Source organism: Lactuca serriola, chromosome 8, assembly GCF_051521515.1.
Source record: "Lactuca serriola cultivar US96UC23 chromosome 8, Lser_US96UC23_V15, whole genome shotgun sequence".
Classification (NCBI taxonomy): Eukaryota; Viridiplantae; Streptophyta; class Magnoliopsida; order Asterales; family Asteraceae; genus Lactuca; species Lactuca serriola.
Window position 1 is genome coordinate 49,548,237 of NC_136415.1, and position 19,594 is coordinate 49,567,830.

Here is a 19,594-nt window from a genome sequence, read left to right on the forward strand (position 1 = left end):
ATTTTTCATGTCCCTAGGTCCACTCTGAGGATCTTGAGATGAAACTGTTTAATGTTGCCACTCTTCCTATTAGTATCTGGAAATCCTTTGTCGAGGCTGGTGCTTTTAGGTCAAGGATGGCCTTGATTTGTTTTGGGCTTGCTTTGATTTCTCTTTTGTTCACCATATATCCTAGGAACTTAACCGATCTCATCCCAAATGGGCATTTGGAGGGATTTAGCTTCATGTTGTATTGGTCTAGGATGTCAAAGGCTTCTTCAAGATCCTTGAGGTGGTATTCAACTTTTTTAGACTTGACCACCATCTCATTAATGTAGACTTCCATTGTGTCCCCCAGCTTTTCCTTGAAAATCTTATACACTAATCTCTGGTATGTTGCTCCAGCATTTTTGAGACCAATGGCATAGCAGTGTAACAATAAATACATGTTAGGATCATGAACATTGTGTCTTTTTGGTCAGATGGTTCCATTTGGATCTGTTGGAATCCTGTTGATGTGTCCATGAATGTCAATAATGTGTGGCCCGTTGTTGCGTCTATCATGGATTCGATGTGTGGTAAAGGGAAAGGATCCTCGGGACAGGCCTTTTTAAGATTTATATAGTCTATACACACACTCTCCATTTACCATTCTTCTTTTGTACCACGACCACATTAGCTAGCCATCTTGGGAATTTCACCTCCTTGATCATGCCTGTTTTGAGAAGTTTTTCTACTTCTTCTTGTATAACTTGGTTTCTCTCGAGTGCAAATCTTCTTCTCTTTTGGTTTATTGACCTGAAAGATGGGCCAATATTAATTTTATGAGTTATTATGCTTTTGTAGATACTTGTCATATCCTCATGTTTCCATGCAAACGTTTTGATTATGGCCTTGAGGAACTTTACAAGAACTTGTTCAATTTGTTAGGCATTAAGGTTCCTATGAGAACTTTGGCTTCAAGATCCTCGAGGTTCAGGGGCACTTCCTTTATGTCATGCTTGTTTGCTTCTAACACGCTTCGTGCCCCTTGCTCTAAATGATATGCTAATCTTGGTATTTGTAACACCCCATTCTTAAAATATCTATTTATGGGTTCCCAAGATCAAGAGTAAGGGCGTTTTGGTCTTTCATGAGCGATGGGTTATTATTTGGGAAGGTTTCTAATCGGGGTGTGTTGCTAGAAGCGAAGATCTTCTCGCCACCTTTCCGTGGATATAAAGTTCATCAGAATCGGATCTAGAATGAAGGAGTTATGACACTTTGAAGATTTGGCAAGAATGGCCCTTATAGAAAAAAGTTTGCATAGAAGACCATGCATGCATGTTCGGGCGCGCGTGGGTACGCCCAGCGTAAGCTGGGTTACGCCCAGCGTAATGGGGCAAGTTTGTCGCGGGTGTTCAAGGCGTACGCCCAGCATACAAGAAGTACGCCCAGTGTACGCTCAGAGTCTCAAAACCCTAATTTTTGGGTTAAGCACTATAAAAGGAACATAATGGTTCTCACCCTAGCCTCCATAAACACTCTCTTATCCTCAGAAACCCTAGATAGCCATCCCACCTCCATTTTTGGGTGTGTTTGACCTTGGAGAACCCATTTTGGTGGATTAAAGCTTGGAAGCAAAGAGAAGAAGGTTGGCAAGGAGGAACCTTTGAAGCTAGAGCTTGTATATCTGGGATAAGTGCTTCATTTCGGACCTCTACAAGGTAAAAAAAGTCTTGAGCTTGATGATTAATCTCTTAGATCTCCTCTAGTACAAGTTTACGGACCTTTTGGTCCCAAGATTGGGTCTTGGTGGGTTAAGCTCGTTTCTAAGACTAGGGTTGCCTCCCTTAGAGTCATATGAGTCCCATAAGTAGTAAAGTTCCAACCTTTAGGGTTCTATTAAGCCCATGCATGAGATCTAGTTCTCTTCTTGGATTTAGAAGATAATTTTGGGAGTTTGAGTTGGTTTGAGCCATATTAAGTCACCAAGTCAATGACTTTATGGTTTAAGTCGTGAAATAAGACCTGGATCTGAGTTTGTAGCCCCTGGAATGGAGTAGTAAGAACTTATTGAGGAAATGAATTAACAGAGCACTATGCTGAGCGTACGTGCAGGTATGCCCAGCGTACTCATCATGGAGCTGGTACGCTAAGCGTACGTTGAGTTACGCCCCGCGTAACGCTGCCAGTTGGGCCTTGAGTATTTGGGCCTCGGTGTGGGTTGCGCTTTGGACTTTGAGTCTTTTGGCCTTAGTGGACCATCAGGAGTCAGGGAAGATGGTCCAAGTATGGGTTTTGGGCTTAGGGTAAGGCCCAATAAAGAGAATGGGCCCAATGTAGCAAATTGGGCCATTAATGGGCCATTAGTGGGCTTGAGAGCTTACCTAGTGTTGGGCCTTTCATCTTTTGATTATGAGCCTTAGTCATGTACCAGATTGAGTTAAGGCTAAATTGGTCAATTTACCCTTGGAAGGTTATTGTGATTGATCTAATGGTTATTTTTGCTATTTTCGCTAGTTCGGGATTTTTGGTGAGGCGGTGGTTCGGGCATCTGTTTCTTTAGTTCAGAGTTTCGGCAGTTGTGAGGTGAGTTATCCTCACTATATCAACAGGGTCTAAGGCACCAAGGTCGACCCTTTATCGGATGGAAATTCAGGTAGTTGTATGTTATTTTATTGCTTTGTTATGTTTGCATCGTGGTAGTTAGGATGGTATATGTTAGAGACCTGATTAGGTTCGGTATCCTGGTTTATAGGATGATGCTATGCTAGTGACCGGTTAGGTCAGAATCCTGGTAGGGATGTGCTATGTATGTGATCTGCTAGATTGGTTGTTTTATTGTGAATTGTTATATGATTATATGTTTATATGCACATGGTTGTTTGATTGGGGTTGGGTTGAGGCGGGTCCTGCTTTGTGCTGTAGGCCAACATACCCACGGAAGACCGGTTATCCAGAAGGCCCAGCAAGCGGTCCGGATAGGCTGTAGGCCCCAAGAGGGCGGACCAGACGTGTCGAGGCTCGGAGAGTGCACCAGGCCGACTGAAGGCCCGGTGCGGGCGGACCAGTCATACTGTAGACTCAGAGAGTAGACCAAGTGGATTGTAGGCTCGGTGCGAGCGGACCAATCACACTGTAGACTCGAGGTATATGGTTAGACTCGGAGGGTGGACCAGGTGGACTATAGGCCCGGTGCGGCGGACCAGTCACACAGTAGACCCGAAGTGCATGGTTGTTCTACACTCTGTTGCGATATGGCATGTTATGTGTATGGTATATGTGGTTGGTATTTTGGGGGTATCTCACTAAGCTTTCAGGCTTACAGTTGTGGTTTAAATGTTTCAGGTACTTCAGGAGACCATGGCAAGGCAAAGGCATGATCGTACCGCTCCTCATGTTTTATGTGTTTATGATGTGGTTCTGGGGAAATACTCTGATAATAAATGTATTGAAAACCTTTTTGTAATAACTTTATGAAATTGGGTTGTTTTTGAAAATTTTAAATTGGTTAGAATTTTTAGAGCGTTACAAGTTGGTATCAGAGCCTTGGTTTAAGTGAATTGGAGGAACATTCGTGTGAATCCAGTCTCAAACCAAGGAGAGTTTTCAAAAGGGATTTTAAAATGGTTTTCAAAAGTGAGTAAAGGAGGACGCGGGGGTACGATCAGTCGGAGCCAGTAAGTAACCCCAAAATACCATACAAGTTATTTGTTTAAGAGATTTGATAGAATAGCTTGCTAGTACTAGGCTAGGGATCTTCAGGAATTGCATGATAGAGTTTCCTGATTTATGTTGCCTGCTAGCGCAGGGTTTCTTCCTGCATGAGATTCCCAGTGTTCCTCTAGAAGTGAGGGTTGAGTGCTTGTTATGCCTGTTCTTCACTAGGGTGTTGTGGTGATACTTGATATAAATATGGGTAGGTGTGGAAAGTAGTATGGGCCCGTACTACTGAAAGCACAGGACCCATACGCGTATCAAGGAAGTCACAATCCCTAGGGATGGGTTGAGAGTCGGTTCTCGGGTTAATGAGAAACGTCTGATGTTTTGCGGTAATTTCAGTATGGTGGTTACGACGCATGCTGGGAGCGGATCTGGGTTAGGATCGGGAGCAGGAGGAGGCGGTCAGGGGGGGTCAACACCACCCGAGGTTATCGGTCAGATGACCACAATCGAGTTGGATGCTAGGATTCATGAGATCCTGCATGATGAGGTTACTGCTATGTTCCGGGCCAAGTTGCCGGAACTGTTTGAGTCGATCAAGACCGCCATGGTCGAGTATTTTGATGAGCGCTATGCAGCTCTTACAGAAACGGCTGCCGCGGAGGCTACATCGGCTATAGCAGCGGAAGGGGGAGGAACCGGTAGAGGTTTTCAGTATCGGGACTTCGATAATACGAAGCCCCTACCTTCGATGGGGTTCAGGATCCGATTGTTTCTATGCGATGGTTGTCAGATGTGGAGGGATGTTTCTTCACATGTTCTTTCCCTGGTGATCAAAGCGTGAGGTGTGCTCTGAACTTGTTGAGGCTCGGGGCGAAGGATTGGTGGAGGTTGACTACGGGGTCATATTCGGATGCACAGAGGGCTGCGGTTTCGTGGGATCAGTTCCGGGGGATGTTCAGTACTCGTTATGCTCCACAGGTTGAGAGGGAGAGGTTGGCTTAGGAGTTCTTAGAACTGAAGCAGGATTTGGAGTCGGTGACAGAGATCACCAGGATGTTCACTGAGAGGGCGATGTTTTACCCGGAGTTTGTTTCGGAGCAGGCTCAGATGTCCCGATATCTGAGTATGCTCAAGAGGGATACCAGGCAGTTTGTGTCTACGTAGAGGTGCGAGACCTTGTTGGAGTTGCAGGAGGCCGCCAGGCAGCGTGAGTTGGAGATTGAGTTGCAGTTGAGAGAGCAGAGACAGGCCCCGGTGCAGTCGCAGCCAGCGCCGAAACGGTCCAAGACCATTGATTCTAGGTTGGGAGATCAGGGCAGCCGCACTTGTGGGAAGTGCAGGAAGGGCTACGCCTGAGTTTGTAGGTCCGGTGGTGCGTGCCGCAAGCGTGGGAGAGAGGGGCATTATGCGAGGGATTTTCTTCAGTCAGCCCCAGTTCAGGATATGAGGATTTGTTATCATTGCCACCAGGTTGGTCACATGAGGGCCAACTGTTCGCAGCTTGTTACAGGTCCGGTGCAGGCTCCAGCACCGGCCACTTTGAGGATTACGGGTGGAGCAGAGCCCCCGAGGGCTCAGGGTTGTGCTTTTCAGCTTATATCAGTGGAGGTCAGGGAAGAGTTGGGTTCAGCTGCGGGTATATTTCCTTCTTGATATCTTGTTATCTTATGGTTGTTATGAAGTATTATATTTGCTAGTCTTGTTCGCATAATTCATGGTATTGCATTCGTTCGATTTTTCGAGTTTATTGTTTTATTGAGGAATCGGTACTTAGGGGTTGAAGTCGATTAGTATCCAAGGGATTGATGGTCAGAGTTTGGTTGTATGGTCTTGTTGTCGAGTATAGCAATTGCGATTTGAGAAGTATTCAGCGAAGAGTTGAACTCCCTTTGAGTTCGAGATGTGTGATGTTGGAAAAGTGATTTTGTGGAGATTGCTCATTTTGATTCAGTTCAAGTAAAAGAGAATTTGTTAAGTAAGAACGTTTAAGTGATGCCAGTCGGGTCACCAGTGGTTGGTAGTCAATGCTCTAAGTGGGAAGAATTGGAAAGTTCTCAAGAGGATCGGCAAGTATTGAGGTTTATTAGCCGTTGAGATTCGACAGTGTTTCAGTCAGCCAAGAGTGTGAGCTGGTGTGAGTAAGTGACAGACTAATGGGGACAGGGAGCACACCATGGGTTCAGGAAAGATAGTGGTTGATGTGAGGCCTGGGTTTAGGCCATGGAAAGGATTCCGGGATCGGAACGAGAGTTCGGAACCCCTAGGGGACTAGAACAATATGTACGGGAAAGATTCCCTGGAAGGATAGTTGGAATGATGTATGATAGTTTGAGTGGTCCGAGAAGACTGAAGGCCGGAAGGCGTGCCAGTCAGGCTGAAGGCTCGTGGAATGGTCCAGACAAGCTGAAGGCCCGGAGGGCGGTCCAGACATGCTGAAGGTTCTGAGAGTGGTCCAAATAGGTTGAAGGCCTCGTAAGGCGGTCCAGTCATACTGAAGACTCTGTATGTGTTAGTGGATCGGTATGAGGAGATTGAGGAAATGCATCGCCAGGGAATGGTATTTGATATGGTCTGGCCCCAAGTGCTAATCAAGTAGTGGAAAGCAGTGCATGGACTCGAGAGTCCTTGCGAGCAGATTCAGAGCATGTGTGATGCACAGAGTAGAGATTACTCTACAAGAGATAATGTAGAGTGGAGTTTAGCTCAATGTCACGCACAGGCGTGTAAGAGTTGTTGAGTGGATTTCCTGGAAAGGAAAAGGTATGTAGCTCCGGGAGGAGCGTGGGTTCCCCGTTAGGGGAGAAAGTAGAGTAAAGGGATGGCCGACATGCCTCAGTCATTAGTAGGAGGTACTGGATTATACCAGATGTGCGGAAGCATCTTCGAGTTGGCTGCTCGTTGAGGTAGTGGCAATTTTAAGTGATGCACAGGTATAATTTCCATCTCCTTGGAAAAGGAGGAGGTTAGTGGCTCCAGAGTGGAGATTTGGAGCAGAGGAAGGTGAGACATCAGGTTAACAAACTCGGGAGTAGTTTGGACCGGTGTTGAGGACGGTATAAAAGATTTCGGTCGGAGGCCAAGGACCTAGAGACCATGATAGAGAAGATGCAGTAGTAAGGTTGCAAGAACCTGAGTTGATTGAGTAATCGGAGTCTGCAGTGCAGGGGCTGTTCTGTAGTGTATGTTGCAGTAGGTTTCGAGGACAAAGCCTAATTTAAGTCGGGGAGAATTGTAACACCCCGGTCTAAAAATATCTATCTATGGGTTCCCGAGATCAAGAGTAAGGGCGTTTCGGTCTTTCATGAGCGATGGGTTATTATTCGGGAAGGTTTCGGATCGGGGTGTGTTGCTAGAAGCGAAGATCTTCTCGCCACCTTTCCGTGGATATAAAGTTCATCAGAATCGGATCTAGAATGAAGGAGTTATGACACTTTGAAGATATGGCAAGAATGGCCCTAATAGAAAAAAGTTTGCATGGAAGACCATGCATGCATGTTGGGGCACGCATGGGTACGCCCAGTGTAAGCTGGGTTACGCCCAACATAATGGGGCAAGTTGGTCGCGGGTGTTCAAGGTGTACGCCCAGCGTACGCTCAGAGTCTCAAAACCCTAATTTTTGGGTTAAGCACTATAAAAGTAACATAATGGTTCTCACCCTAGCCTCCATAAAAACTCTCTTATCCTCAAAAACCCTAGATAGCTGCCCCACCTCCATTGATAGGTGTGTTTGACCTTGGAGAACCCATTTTGGTGGATTAAAGCTTGGAAGCAAAGAGAAGAAGGTTGGCAAGGAGGAACCTTTGAAGCTAGAGCTTGTAGATCTGGGATAAGTGCTTCATTTCGGACCTCTGCAAGGTAAAAAGTCTTGAGCTTGATGATTAATCTCTTAGATCTCCTCTAGTACAAGTTTATGGACCTTTTGGTCCCAAGATTGGGTCTTGGTGGGTTAAGCTCGTTTCTAAGACCAGGGTTGCCTCCCTTAGAGTCATATGAGTCCCATAAGTAGTAAAGTTCCAACCTTTGGGGTTCTATTAAGACCATGCATGAGATCTAGTTCTCTTCTTGGATGTAGAAGATCATTTTGGAAGTTTGAGTTGGTTTGAGCCATATTAAGTCACCAAGTCAGTGACTTTATGGTTTAAGTCGTGAAATAAGACCTGGATCTGAGTTTGTAGCCCTTGGAATGGAGTAGTAAGCACTTAATGAGGAAATGACTTAACAGAGCACTACGCTGAGCGTACGTGTAGGTACGTCCAGCGTACTCGTCATGGTGCTGGTACGCTAAGCGTACGTTGAGTTACGCCCCGCATAACGCTGCCAGTTGGGCCTTGAGTATTTGGGCTCGGTGTGGGCTGCGCTTTGGACTTTGAGTCTTTGGCCTTAGTGGACCATCAGAAGTCAGGGAAGATGGTCCAAGTATGGGTGTTAGGCTTAGGGTAAGGCCCAATAAGGAGAATGGGCCCAATGTAGCAAATTGGGCCATTAATGGGCTTGAGAGCTTACCTGGTGTTGGGCCTTTCATATTTTGATTGTGGGCCTTAGTCATGTACCAGATTGAGACAAGGGTAAATTGGTCAATTTACCCTTGGAAGGATATTGTGATTGATCTAATGGGTATTTTTGCTATTTTGGCTAGTTCGAGATTTTTTGTGAGGCGGTGGTTCGGGCATCTGTTTCTTCAGTTCAGAGTTTCGGCAGTTGCGAGGTGAGTTATCCTCACTATATCAACAGGGTCTAAGGCACCAAGGCGGCCCTTTATCGGATGGAAATCTAGGTAGTTGTATGTTATTTTATTGCTTTGTTATGTTTGCATCCTGGTAGTTAGGATGGTATATGTTAGAGACCTTATTAGGGTCGGTATCCTGGTTTATAGGATGATGCTATGCTAGTGACCGGTTAGGTCAGAATCCTGGTAGGGATGTGCTATGTATGTGATCTGCTAGATTGGTTGTTTTGTTGTGAATTGTTATATGATTATATGTTTATGTGCACATGGTTGTTTAACTGGGGTTGGGTTGAGGCGAGTCCTGCTTTGTGCTGTAGGCCAACATACCCAGGGCGGACCAGTTATCCCGAAGGCCCAGCGAGCGGTCCGGATAGGCTGTAGGCCCCAAGAGGGTGGACCAGACATGCCGAGGCTCGGAGAGTGGACCAAGTCGACTGAAGGCCCGGTGTGGGCGGACCAGTCATACTGTAGACTCAGAGAGTGGACCAGGTGGATTGAAGGCCCAGTGCGGGCAGACCAATCACACTGTAGACTCGAGGTATATGGTTAGACTCGGAGGGTGGACCAGGTGGACTGTAGGCCCGGTGCAGCGGACCAGTCACACAGTAGACCCGAAGTGCATGGTTGTTCTGTGCTCTGTTGCGATATGGCATGTTATGTGTATGGTATATGTGGTTGTTATTTTGGGGGTATCTCACTAAGCTTTCGGGTTTACAATTGTGGTTTAAATGTTTCAGGTACTTCAGGAGACCGTGGCAAGGCAAAGGCATGATCATACCGCTCCTCATGTTTTATGTGTTTATGATGTGGTTCTGGGGAAATACTCTGATAATAAATGTATTGTAAACGTTTTTTGTAATAACTTTATGAAATTGGGTTGTTTTTGAAAAGTTTAAATTGGTTAGAATTTTTAGAGCGTTACAGTATTGTTGAGGATGTCATCGAGATCTTGTAGCATTCCTTCGATTCTTGTTGGTCTCCCATGATCTTCACTGTCCCCCATGGGGTGGGCAACTTTACGCATTGATGGTACATCGATGGGACGGCCTTAATTTCATGGATCCATGGTCTACCTAATATTATATTATAATAAGACGATATGTCGATTACACAAAAACGTTGAATATAATTTACTCCCTCTATGTAGATTGGTAGTTTTATTTCATCGATGGTGTGTTTAGTTTCTCAGCTGAAGTCGATTAGTACTGAGGATCTTGTGACTATCTCAGATTCCAGGATGTTCATTCTTTTTAGTGCATCTAGGAGTATGATGTTAACTAAGGATCCTTCTGACGATGTGGTTGGCAATATAGAGAGTATTCACTAGTCCATCATGGTGAGGATCCTAGACATCTAGTCTGTTTGTTTCATCGAAGATGATCTCATTTTGGCTGGTGAGAGTTGTGTTTTTTGGTGGTCCTTTTTCCTTCTCCGTCTTGGATACATTGGCATGCCTTTTTGTCGTAGAGTAGGAGGTACCACAAATGTCAGATCCTCTAGAGATCATGTTGATCACCTTAGCATCAGCCGGGCGAGAGGGGGGGGGTATCTTGGTTTTTCGAGGATCTTCTGGGGATCCTGGTCTTTTTCTTTGGATTTTTCTTTTCTTCTACCAAGGATCTCTTTGAGATATCCTTTGCCCAGAAGGTAGCTAATTTCTTTCTTGAGAGCTATGCAATCCTTCGTGACGTGACTAAAGTCCTCATGATATGCACACAATTTGGACTTGTCCTTCCAAGCAGTGGATTTTTCTCCTTTCCTTGGCCACCTGGCTTTGTCTCCAAGATCTTACATGGCAAACATTATACCTGAAATATCCATAGAAACACAATAGTTGGTAATTTTGGGGAAATTTTCATCCTCCCCTTCATCTTCAAGGGCATTAACCATGTGATGGTCGGGTATGGAGTAAGGCTTTGACTTATAGGATCTTTGGGCCAAGGAGTCAGCCTTCTTGTTGGGGTGATCATAGGAACTTGGTGGGTTGCTACTTTTCTATATTTCCTTGTCTTCTTCGAGTCTGATGAATCTCAATGCCCTGCTCCTAACTTCGTCTAATATCCTGCATGGGGTCATTACGAGATCCTCGTAGAAGGCAGAATCCTTCTTTAAACCCATTTTGAAGGCTTCGACTGCAGTTTCCATGTCGATGTTAGGGATGCTCAAGGCTTCCCTATCAAACCTATTCACAAAAGTCCTAATGGATTCCTGAGAATCCTGAACTACTCAACAGAGATCATTAGTGATCTTTTTGAATGTCCTGCTGCAAGAGAACTGGTTATTAAATATATTAATTAAATGAGCAAATGATGTGATTGAATAAGGAGGAACATTAAAGAGCCATTTTACGGTGAATCCCATGAGGGTAGAACCAAAGCCCTTGCATAGGCAAGCTTCTTTCAAATGTGTGGGGATGGGAATAATTTCCATCCTCTCCCTATACTGCGCTACGTGCTCCTTAGGATTTGTGGTTCCATCATATGACTTCATGTTGGGGGTCTGGAAGCATTTTGGAACTTCAGTATCAGCTATAACTAGGATGAATCTAGAGATCCTATGACTTGTGGGGGACGATTCTGGCATTGGCTAAACTACTCCAGGTACGCTTGAGATCATTTGTCTTAGCTGTTGTAGCTCCTTGGCCATAACTAGGCACAAACCTGTGTCAAGATCCATTGAGTGAGTTGTAAAATTATTATTGATAGAGGTACCAGGATCTATGTTATTTGGAGTAATAAAAGTTTCATTAGGATTCTGAATCTCACGACGGGTCACTGAGGATCCTAGGCTGTCAGAGTTCAAGACTTTGGTTTGCAAGACGGAGGGCACTGCCTCCTGAGGTTTGTGGATTTCCATCCTCATTCTCTCCACTTCCTTGAGAAGCGTCCTGTTGTTGGGCAATATGTCATTCCAGTCTCTTCATTATAGAAAAGATTTGTTGTTTGAAATCATCACGGGAGGATCCTGGAGTCCCGGAGTGACCGGAGAGGTGTTATTATTCGGGGTTTCAGATACTTTCTTGGGAGCTCCAGCTAGTGGTGGTGGAAGGCTTTTAGAGGAAATGAGAGGTATCGAGGAGGAGGAGAAAGTCGATCGACTAGACATGATTTTCTGAGGGATTTTGAACACCACGGCCCCACGGTGGGCGCCAAATTGTTTTGGTCAAAAAATAATTGAACTAAAATGGACCAAAGTGTATGAGAGGTTGTATTGTTCAATCTAAAGCAAATAAGTGAAATATATCAAAGCAACACAAATCGTTTATAAGAAAATCCCTTGATCCTTGTTAGGACATTAGACATAAAACCTTGGGATGTGATAATGATCACCTGTCTTGATGTTTTTATTGATTGAAATGAAGATTACAAAGTAAATGGAATGAGTATGAGTACAAATGATAGTATTCTGCCAAAAAACTGTGTGTAGTGTGATGATTACAAGTGTTTTATGTAGCCAAACCCTAACAACTAGAACTCCGATAATTCTGGGATCCTCCGAAATTACTTATAGTCGTTTGCTTAACTTGGTCCTCCGTGTCTTTTGCATAGTTATGATGACTATCGGTTGAGTATATGACGTTGACCAGTTATTTTTGCACATGTGAGAAAGACAAAAGAATATATATTCATTATAAATAATAAAAATATTAGTACGGATACTAGAATATATTCGAAATCCTGAGGTTTGAGGATCCTGAGCTTTTTAGGATCCTTAGACTTAAGGATCGTATAGCGGTTTCAGGATCCTAGCCCTAACAAGTATAATCTTTTCATATTATATCAGGTAGCATAATGATTAGGCATAATATCATTGCTTAAAACTAAACAGAGTTTCTATCAGCATCTTATCCTATCGTTTAATGTTATATATATAAACTACTAATATATTTACAAAACATATTTTGATAAAGCAACTTAATAAACATGTATTCCACCCCCCCCCCCCCTTTCCCATAAAATCTTTAAAACCAGTAAAAGTTTGACCATGAACTCACCCTCGATGCGTAATATCACTAATATAGGGTTGATTCGGGCACCTGGGGATTGCAACAACTCTAGAGAAAGTGTGTGTGTGTGTGTGTATGTGTGTACGTGAGAGAAAAAGAGAGATGTGATTGAGAGTGTGTAGAATGAGGCTACTGAACCCTCTATTTATAGTTGACATTTTGACGTGCATGTGGTGCAAATATCTACATGCGTCGCACGTGGTCATCGTGGCTTCATCCGGGAGTCACCATGTGTCACTCTCTCTATAGGTCACGTCACTTGCAATATGATCGAATCCGGTGTCAACATGAGCATTAGGTCTGATGTTGAGAGGATTTGTACAATAAACACCTATTAGGTTCAAGCGGCCTGGAGCCATGATTTTGACAAGCTTTATCGATTCTCATTTCTAAAAACTAGAAACCAAGTTCGATTGGTGATGGTATAGATTTTGTGATCTCGTTGGGTGAAGAAGAAGGTGATACACGCCGGAGCAAGAAGGTGTTGAGTTTGATTGAGGGGAAGTCTTTTTATTACAATTTTCATTCGAATAAGCATCCTATGCGTAATGCTTCGCTCCATTTTTTTATGATAGCCAAACAATATTTTTTCATTCATCCATAATGCTACATTTTATTATTCTCTCTTTAATCACTCATACCCAACTTTGTCTTAACAATAAAAATATATAATATATAAATTTAGAAAATATATGATTAAAAAATATTTGAATTTTGACAGTATAAAATAAACATATTATATAATATTTATATTTATAAAAGTATATAAACAACATATAGTTGTACAGTCGCTTTGATCTTTTTAATATATCTACCTTTTTAATAAATGAAACCTAAAAATGACACGTGTCAGTTTTTTAAAATATTTCTTTGACACGTGTCATTTTTCTATAGTTTTTATTATTCTTTTTTGGTAACAAATCAAATTTAATTCGAATTTTGAAAATACAAAATCATGTCCTAATAACATTATTATGTTTATTTTGGTTAACAAATTAATTTATAATTACTTACAATCGACAATATTTTTTTCTTGTTTTTAAAAAATAATTTTTTTTATCTATATAAAAATTTTAAATATACCAACCATGGTTTCTACAGGTTATAACCTAGTAAAATAACATTTAATTTCATTTTCGTGTGGTTGGATCGTGAGGTGTGGAGAGGTTGCAGATTACCTTAATTTCTATTCTAATTTACTATTGTATGTCACAAAGAATCTTTGTAGCAACCACCATCTGAAAGCTCATCTGGTAAGACATTGTCATCTACGGTCATCTACCTGTCATATGAGACCCAAGTCACCATAACCTCAAAAAACCAGCGAAGATGCTACGGTAGGTGGACAAACAATCAACTAAAAAATCTTAGGATTCCGTTTTTAAATTTAATTTCTTTGGTTGATCAAAACATAAACACGTTGTTTTGGTTAACTCCACAAGCATTCAAGAGTCGAAGTGTTGAAAAGTGAAAACAATTTACTGAAACAAATGACTAAAATTATTATATTTATGAGGAACGCAAAAGATGCACACGAATGAATAAAGAAAACAACCTTACAAATTACACCCAAGTTAAAGAATTTGCACACGAATGAATCAAACACAAAATTATTATATTAATTTATGAGTAAAACAAAAGAGTTTGCACACGAATGAATAAACAAATGTCCTTACAAATTATACCTAAAAGAATTTCCACACGAATGAATAAAACACAAACCCTACACAAACTGAACATTTCTTCTCTGGTCCGATCGATGCTTTAATCCTTTAAGTTGCATTTCCCACACCATTCTTGAATACTGCACTCCCTTTCCACTGTAAGCATGGTCTTCAAGACCACACCCCATAGATTCAACCAAGCTCAAGTCATACATTCTTCGAGAATTTGGATCAGAAAGCACCTCATATGCCTCTCGCAACTCCACAAACTGTTTTGTGCATTCCTCCTTTATAGAAGATGGAGAAACATCGGGATGAAGTTGAAGAGCTTTTGCACGATATGCTTTCTTGAGGTCATGGAAACTAACATTCTGTGATTCTAATGAAAGAACTTGATACAGATTCTTTTTGTTACTTATAGGCAGCTCTTTGACCCTGCATGATATAGTAGTGGTCATCTTGGTGCCATTAATGTTACTCTTTTTCTTAAACATCAGATCGCTTTTCTGCAACACAAAGTTCATCTTCAAAGACATAGCGATTGTGGTTGTGTATGTGTGTGTCTGTTTGACAGGAAAATGTTAAATTCTATGTGGAATGGGACGACTTTTGGGTGTATTTAAAGAAAAAAAAGATGAGGGGGGATTATTATATTAACAAGCTGGCAAATATATATAAGAATTAGCAGCACACGCTTTTGAATGTTAGATTGGCAAGTAGTGATCTCCATGTGGAAGTTTCCATCCGTTGTCTATTGTTTGCATCGATTTAAATTGTTGAACAAGTCTTGGTATCCGCTAATTCCTTTCGATTAATTTGTTTAATAGTTGGAAATTGATCATTAATTTTCAATGTGTATTTAATTCGATGACGTTTTATGGGTTTTGCATACAAAAATAGTTTTTGTGTTTGTTCATGATCATACAAAAAAGATTGTTAGGGTATGATCATTAACATGCAGATGCTTATATTCACTACTTTTATCCTAATGTTAGGCATAATAATGGGAGTCAAGAATCGTCAAATGCTAGATTCTGTTGGGGACTAAAAGATCGTCAATAAGAAGTTCTATTGAAGACTTGTTGTATCATTAATTCATTATTCGAGTTTCGAGATGCCATGCAATATTTTACGCATTTTTTGTAGGCAAATGTGAGACACCTCGAGAAAATATTATGTTCAGTTGCACTCCATTTTTATTGGAATATAAAAGTTTCTTAAGCAATCTCTTGAATTTTTTTTTTTTGGAATAAAGCACTCCGAAGGAGCTATGCTTTAGGTTCCATTCCACAACCACAAAAGTTTCTTAAGCAATCTCTTGATATGGTTGACCCGGTCCATGAAGTTTGCAGGGTACGTATTGCATGGCTTCTGAAGTTTTATGTGGGTCAACAAAATTTGCATGGGCTTTACCCTTATTATTATAGAGAGAAGACATTTCTCAAATAATAATTTGTTTTATACTTAGTTAACAAAATTTGCATATATGTTTTCTTTAATGTGATATTTGATAATAAATCATTAGAGTCAAATTATTAACAGTGCTAAAATTATCTAGTTATAGAAGTTTAACGTTAGTGTTGTTTGAAGTTATATTAATAAGAGAATCAAACAAACAAGACGAGGCTTGTAAAACGTGTGGAATTTTTTTTTCAAATCCGGTGGAAATAATAGGGAAATAACCGGTGCTAGTGACTTTTGGATGATAATTTTTGTTGCAAACGGAATGATACGGCTTTGTTATTTTGATTTCCAAAATAGTTAAACAATTAAAAGTAAAATTTATTTATCTAAATAATAAGAAACAAAGATTATAAATCAATTATAAAAATGAACTATTCATTTAAAAAAGTACATTGAAGGCATCTACAGTGCATTAAACTTGTTAGAGTTTAATAGATTGTCACATCATCATTTTACTTGCTATACAACTCTATATTAATTTTTCTACAATGCATTGAATTCAATAGAGTTCAATGAAATATATATTTAATAGTTAAAAGGTTTTATTTTTTCTATTGAACTTCATATTCATTGAATGTCAACATGATATCTCACAATGGTAGAGTTTAATCTATTTAATGTCAATTAGGCATGACACCTTATTCAACTCTCTTATTAAATTATGCATTGTAGATGCTTTGACTCGGATCAATTAATAATTTCAACTAGCGTCCGGATTAAAAATATAATAACCGGAAATTAGATAATGAATTTCAAAAAGATTTCAAATGCAAAGTAATATTTGAACCATACAAAAACTAATGTGTGAAAGATGAAAACAAAACCAAAATTTGTTTTTCTATACGGGTTTGATTTAATATGATTGATTAGGGCCAATTTGGGAATAATGACATGAAACAAGATTGATTAGAACCATAAAAGGTTTCAGACCGGTCCGACCGGTTTTTAATTTGGTTTCCACACCTTTAGATCCACTTATATTAATTAAGAAATATTTAAATAGACTAGCAGGTGAACGAACAACAAGGTGTCCCAGTCAGATTGAAAGTACCGAATATGGATCAAAGCCAGTTGTGGGCTTAGGCCCAAATATATATTCCTTTATATTTCTGTAACGGTGTCGTTTCTTTCGACTTTCGTCCCACCCAACTTGTCCAACAAGAATTCCTTATTTCAGTCAAAGTCTTCTCTCCTAGGGTTTCAGTTCCGATATCAAAACCCCTTTTACTAAACTGATATTAAATTTGTAAATATAAACATCTCATCGATCCTTCAAGTATGGTGAAGAAATCATCGGAGACTGGTGGTTTAACGATTGCGCCATTTCTGTCTAAATGTTATGAGATGGTTGATGATCCTTCGACGGACGCTTTAATTTCATGGAGTCCGACTAGTGACAGTTTCATTGTTTGGAATGAATCCGAGTTTACTTCCGAATTGCTTCCCAAATATTTCAAGCACAGTAACTACGCCAGCTTTCAACGCCAACTCAATATCTATGTGAGATTTCTATTATTCTATTCGTTTCTTGATTTCTTAACTGGTTATTTGTTGAAAGATCAATCTTTGAATAGATTTGATTAATTCACATAGTTTCTCTGATTCTTTGGCTTATTATCATAACCGTAATCTCGTTTCATTTGTATAATTTTGTTACCCGGAATTCAGTCACAGAACATTGGGTTCCTTAAATTGAGGAACAAAACTTCTTGATTAACCTGAGTTCTAGCAACCAAAATAACCAATAATTTGTCGATTAATTTCTCACTTTCTTGGAAACCCTAGAATCCAATTTTATGAAATAAGATTATTCAAAGGCGATGCCTTTAGGTTGAAGTAAGAATCCGGTTTTTTGCACTAAGGTTATTCAAAGGGAATACCTTTATCCTTAAGTTGGGACATGATAAAGATAATCTCTTTAAGGATGACTTATCAGAAACACTATCTGCATTTGCCAGTGGATCATAAAACCAAATGAGATTCAAGAAATATTGAAAAACCAGTATAACACCTATACATAGACATAGACATAATCCACTATCTTAATCCTAATTTTTTCAGGGGTTTAGGAAAATCGATACAGATAGATGGGAATTTGCAAACGAAGGATTCATCAAAGGCCAAAAGCATTTATTGAAGTCAATAAACAGAAAAAAAGTGACACATGTCACACCTCATCAAAAAGTTACACAAGAAAAAGCTCCAGAGTCCAAACTCATACATGTCACCACACATGATGAAAACCGATATGCAAACTTAAGAAAAGAAGTAGAGAATCTCAAGACAGATAAAAATGCCTTAATGCAAGAGCTTGTGAAACAAAGACAACATCAAGATAATTCACAAACAAAAATGTTAGTTCTTCGTGAACAGCTAAAAGGTATGGAAAAAAACCAACATCAAATGTTGTCATTCATAGTTATGGCAATGCAAAGCCCTGGTTTTTTAGCTCAATTATCAACTCCAGTTCAAACTACATGGCTCAAGAGTGAAAGTAATAGCAAAACTATTTTGAAACCCGTTGTTGAAGATACTGAAGACACTGAAGAAAGTGTGATTCTTCCTCATGAAGGTGCAATTGTGAAATATCAACCACCAGTTGAATTCCCACAAGATGGATTTGAATTTGAGCTTAGTTCTGAAGAAGTGAAGGATTTGTTGAAGGATTTTGATCCTGAGGTGGCATTTGATGAGAGGATTGAAAGTTATGATCCGTTTGTGATCCATGATAATGGTGATGATATGTTGGATCAGCTTCTTTCGAGTCCTTTTTCAGAGAAAAATAAAAGTGTGAAAGATTTTATTGATGAAGAACATGGATTTGAGGAAATTGGATTGGAATCGATGGATAGGTTTAGAGTTTTGACAGAAGAGTTTGAGAAATCTTTGAGTGTGTCAACCATGGAATCTTGATTTCATGGAGTTGAGTTTTGGTACTTTAAGTTGACATCTATTTTTGTATATTGTTAATGTGTATAAGTCGGTTTTCCTTGGGAAAACATGTTTAGAGAAACGCTAAAATGTTCTTCATATACGAATGTTATTTTCCACCTCTATTTGGTGATTAAGATTGTAATCGTAGCTATAAAAGAATTGATATTCTTTTGCCATAAAATGTCTTATGCTTACAATATTTGTCATTGATAAATTGATGTTCATATTAACCATGAGTAACATACCAATCACATTTTTGCTATAATACGTGTTGTTCTGACATGTGATATGAAATAAGTGTGACATGTGACATGAAATAAGTGTTCAAAGAAAGAATACACTTGAAAATAGTTTATGATATTTGCCTTCGAAATTTTGGAGGCCAAAAGTATTTAAAAGGGTTAATTGAAAATATGGCCAAAACATAAGAGGATGGATATAATGAATTGACCACATTTTCTACAATATAACACAAGATAAGCAATGTGAAACAACTATGGGTTTAAAAAGGCGTTGCTTGTTTTTGCAATCCTGTTTTTCGTAGTGGAATTAACCTCTTCAAGCCAAAGGTTTTGTGACTAAAATAAGTTGATATTGTAGAGTTTTGTTTGTTTATATGAAGAAAGGATTTGTCCCATATTGGTAGATTTTAAAAATATGAAGTTGGTTTCATGCCTTAAAAGTAGTCTAAGGTTTTAGTTCAAAAATGTCCCAATTAAGCACTATTTTATTTCATTTCCTCTTTTTTTAGCATTTTGTTTATGTGCTTGTGTAGTAAAAAATTCTTGGCGTTGTGGTGGTGTTTTCGTTTTTTGAGTTCTTAAATTTTCTGGATTATTTGTCATTTGGTACATTGGGTGGTTTTCGTTTATGGATTTCTCAAGTTTTCTTTATTCTTTTTTCATGAGGTGGATCATGTTTGGCATACGTTGGATTGGGTGGTAATTTTTTTATTTTTGTTGTTTTGGAGTTCTTACGTTTTCTTTATTCTTTTTTCATCTGGTGGATTGTTGAGAATGTTTAAGACCTTTTTCCAATATTAACAAATATGAGATGGGTACCATCCCCTTCTTGAATTCCAAGAAATGGCCACTTTTTTTTTTTGCAAGGCAGAAAAAAAAATAAAAGAATTAGACAGAAAGTAGAAAAAACCATGAACAGTTACATAATTGT

At 39.9% G+C, this 19,594-nt stretch overlaps 2 protein-coding genes across 2 annotated transcripts; one reads left to right on the forward strand and one right to left on the reverse strand.

Annotated features, from left to right (window-relative positions):
- Nucleotides 1–14,082: 14,082 nt before the first annotated feature.
- LOC145066883 (chaperone protein dnaJ 20, chloroplastic-like) lies at nucleotides 14,083–14,559 on the reverse strand. The gene has a single exon (XM_079014133.1). The coding sequence runs from the start codon at nucleotides 14,557–14,559 to the stop codon at nucleotides 14,083–14,085; it is 477 nt and encodes a 158-aa protein (XP_078870259.1).
- Nucleotides 14,560–16,633: 2,074 nt separating this feature from the next.
- LOC145070325 (heat stress transcription factor A-8-like) lies at nucleotides 16,634–18,602 on the forward strand. The gene is made up of 2 exons (XM_079017265.1): nucleotides 16,634–16,987; nucleotides 17,549–18,602. Exons 1-2 carry the CDS (start codon nucleotides 16,766–16,768, stop codon nucleotides 18,398–18,400), a joined length of 1,074 nt encoding a protein of 357 aa, XP_078873391.1. The 5' UTR covers nucleotides 16,634–16,765; the 3' UTR covers nucleotides 18,401–18,602.
- The last annotated feature ends 992 nt before the right edge of the window (nucleotides 18,603–19,594 follow it).

Bases quoted from the DNA above. Each gene is read 5' to 3' on its own strand.
- LOC145070325 (XM_079017265.1), top strand. From the start codon at position 16,766: ATGGTGAAGAAATCATCGGAGACTGGTGGTTTAACGATTGCGCCATTT. The intron at 16,988-17,548 runs GTGAGATTTCTA...TAATTTTTTCAG, and splicing joins AACGCCAACTCAATATCTAT to GGGTTTAGGAAAATCGATAC.
- LOC145066883 (XM_079014133.1), bottom strand. From the start codon at position 14,559: ATGTCTTTGAAGATGAACTTTGTGTTGCAGAAAAGCGATCTGATGTTT.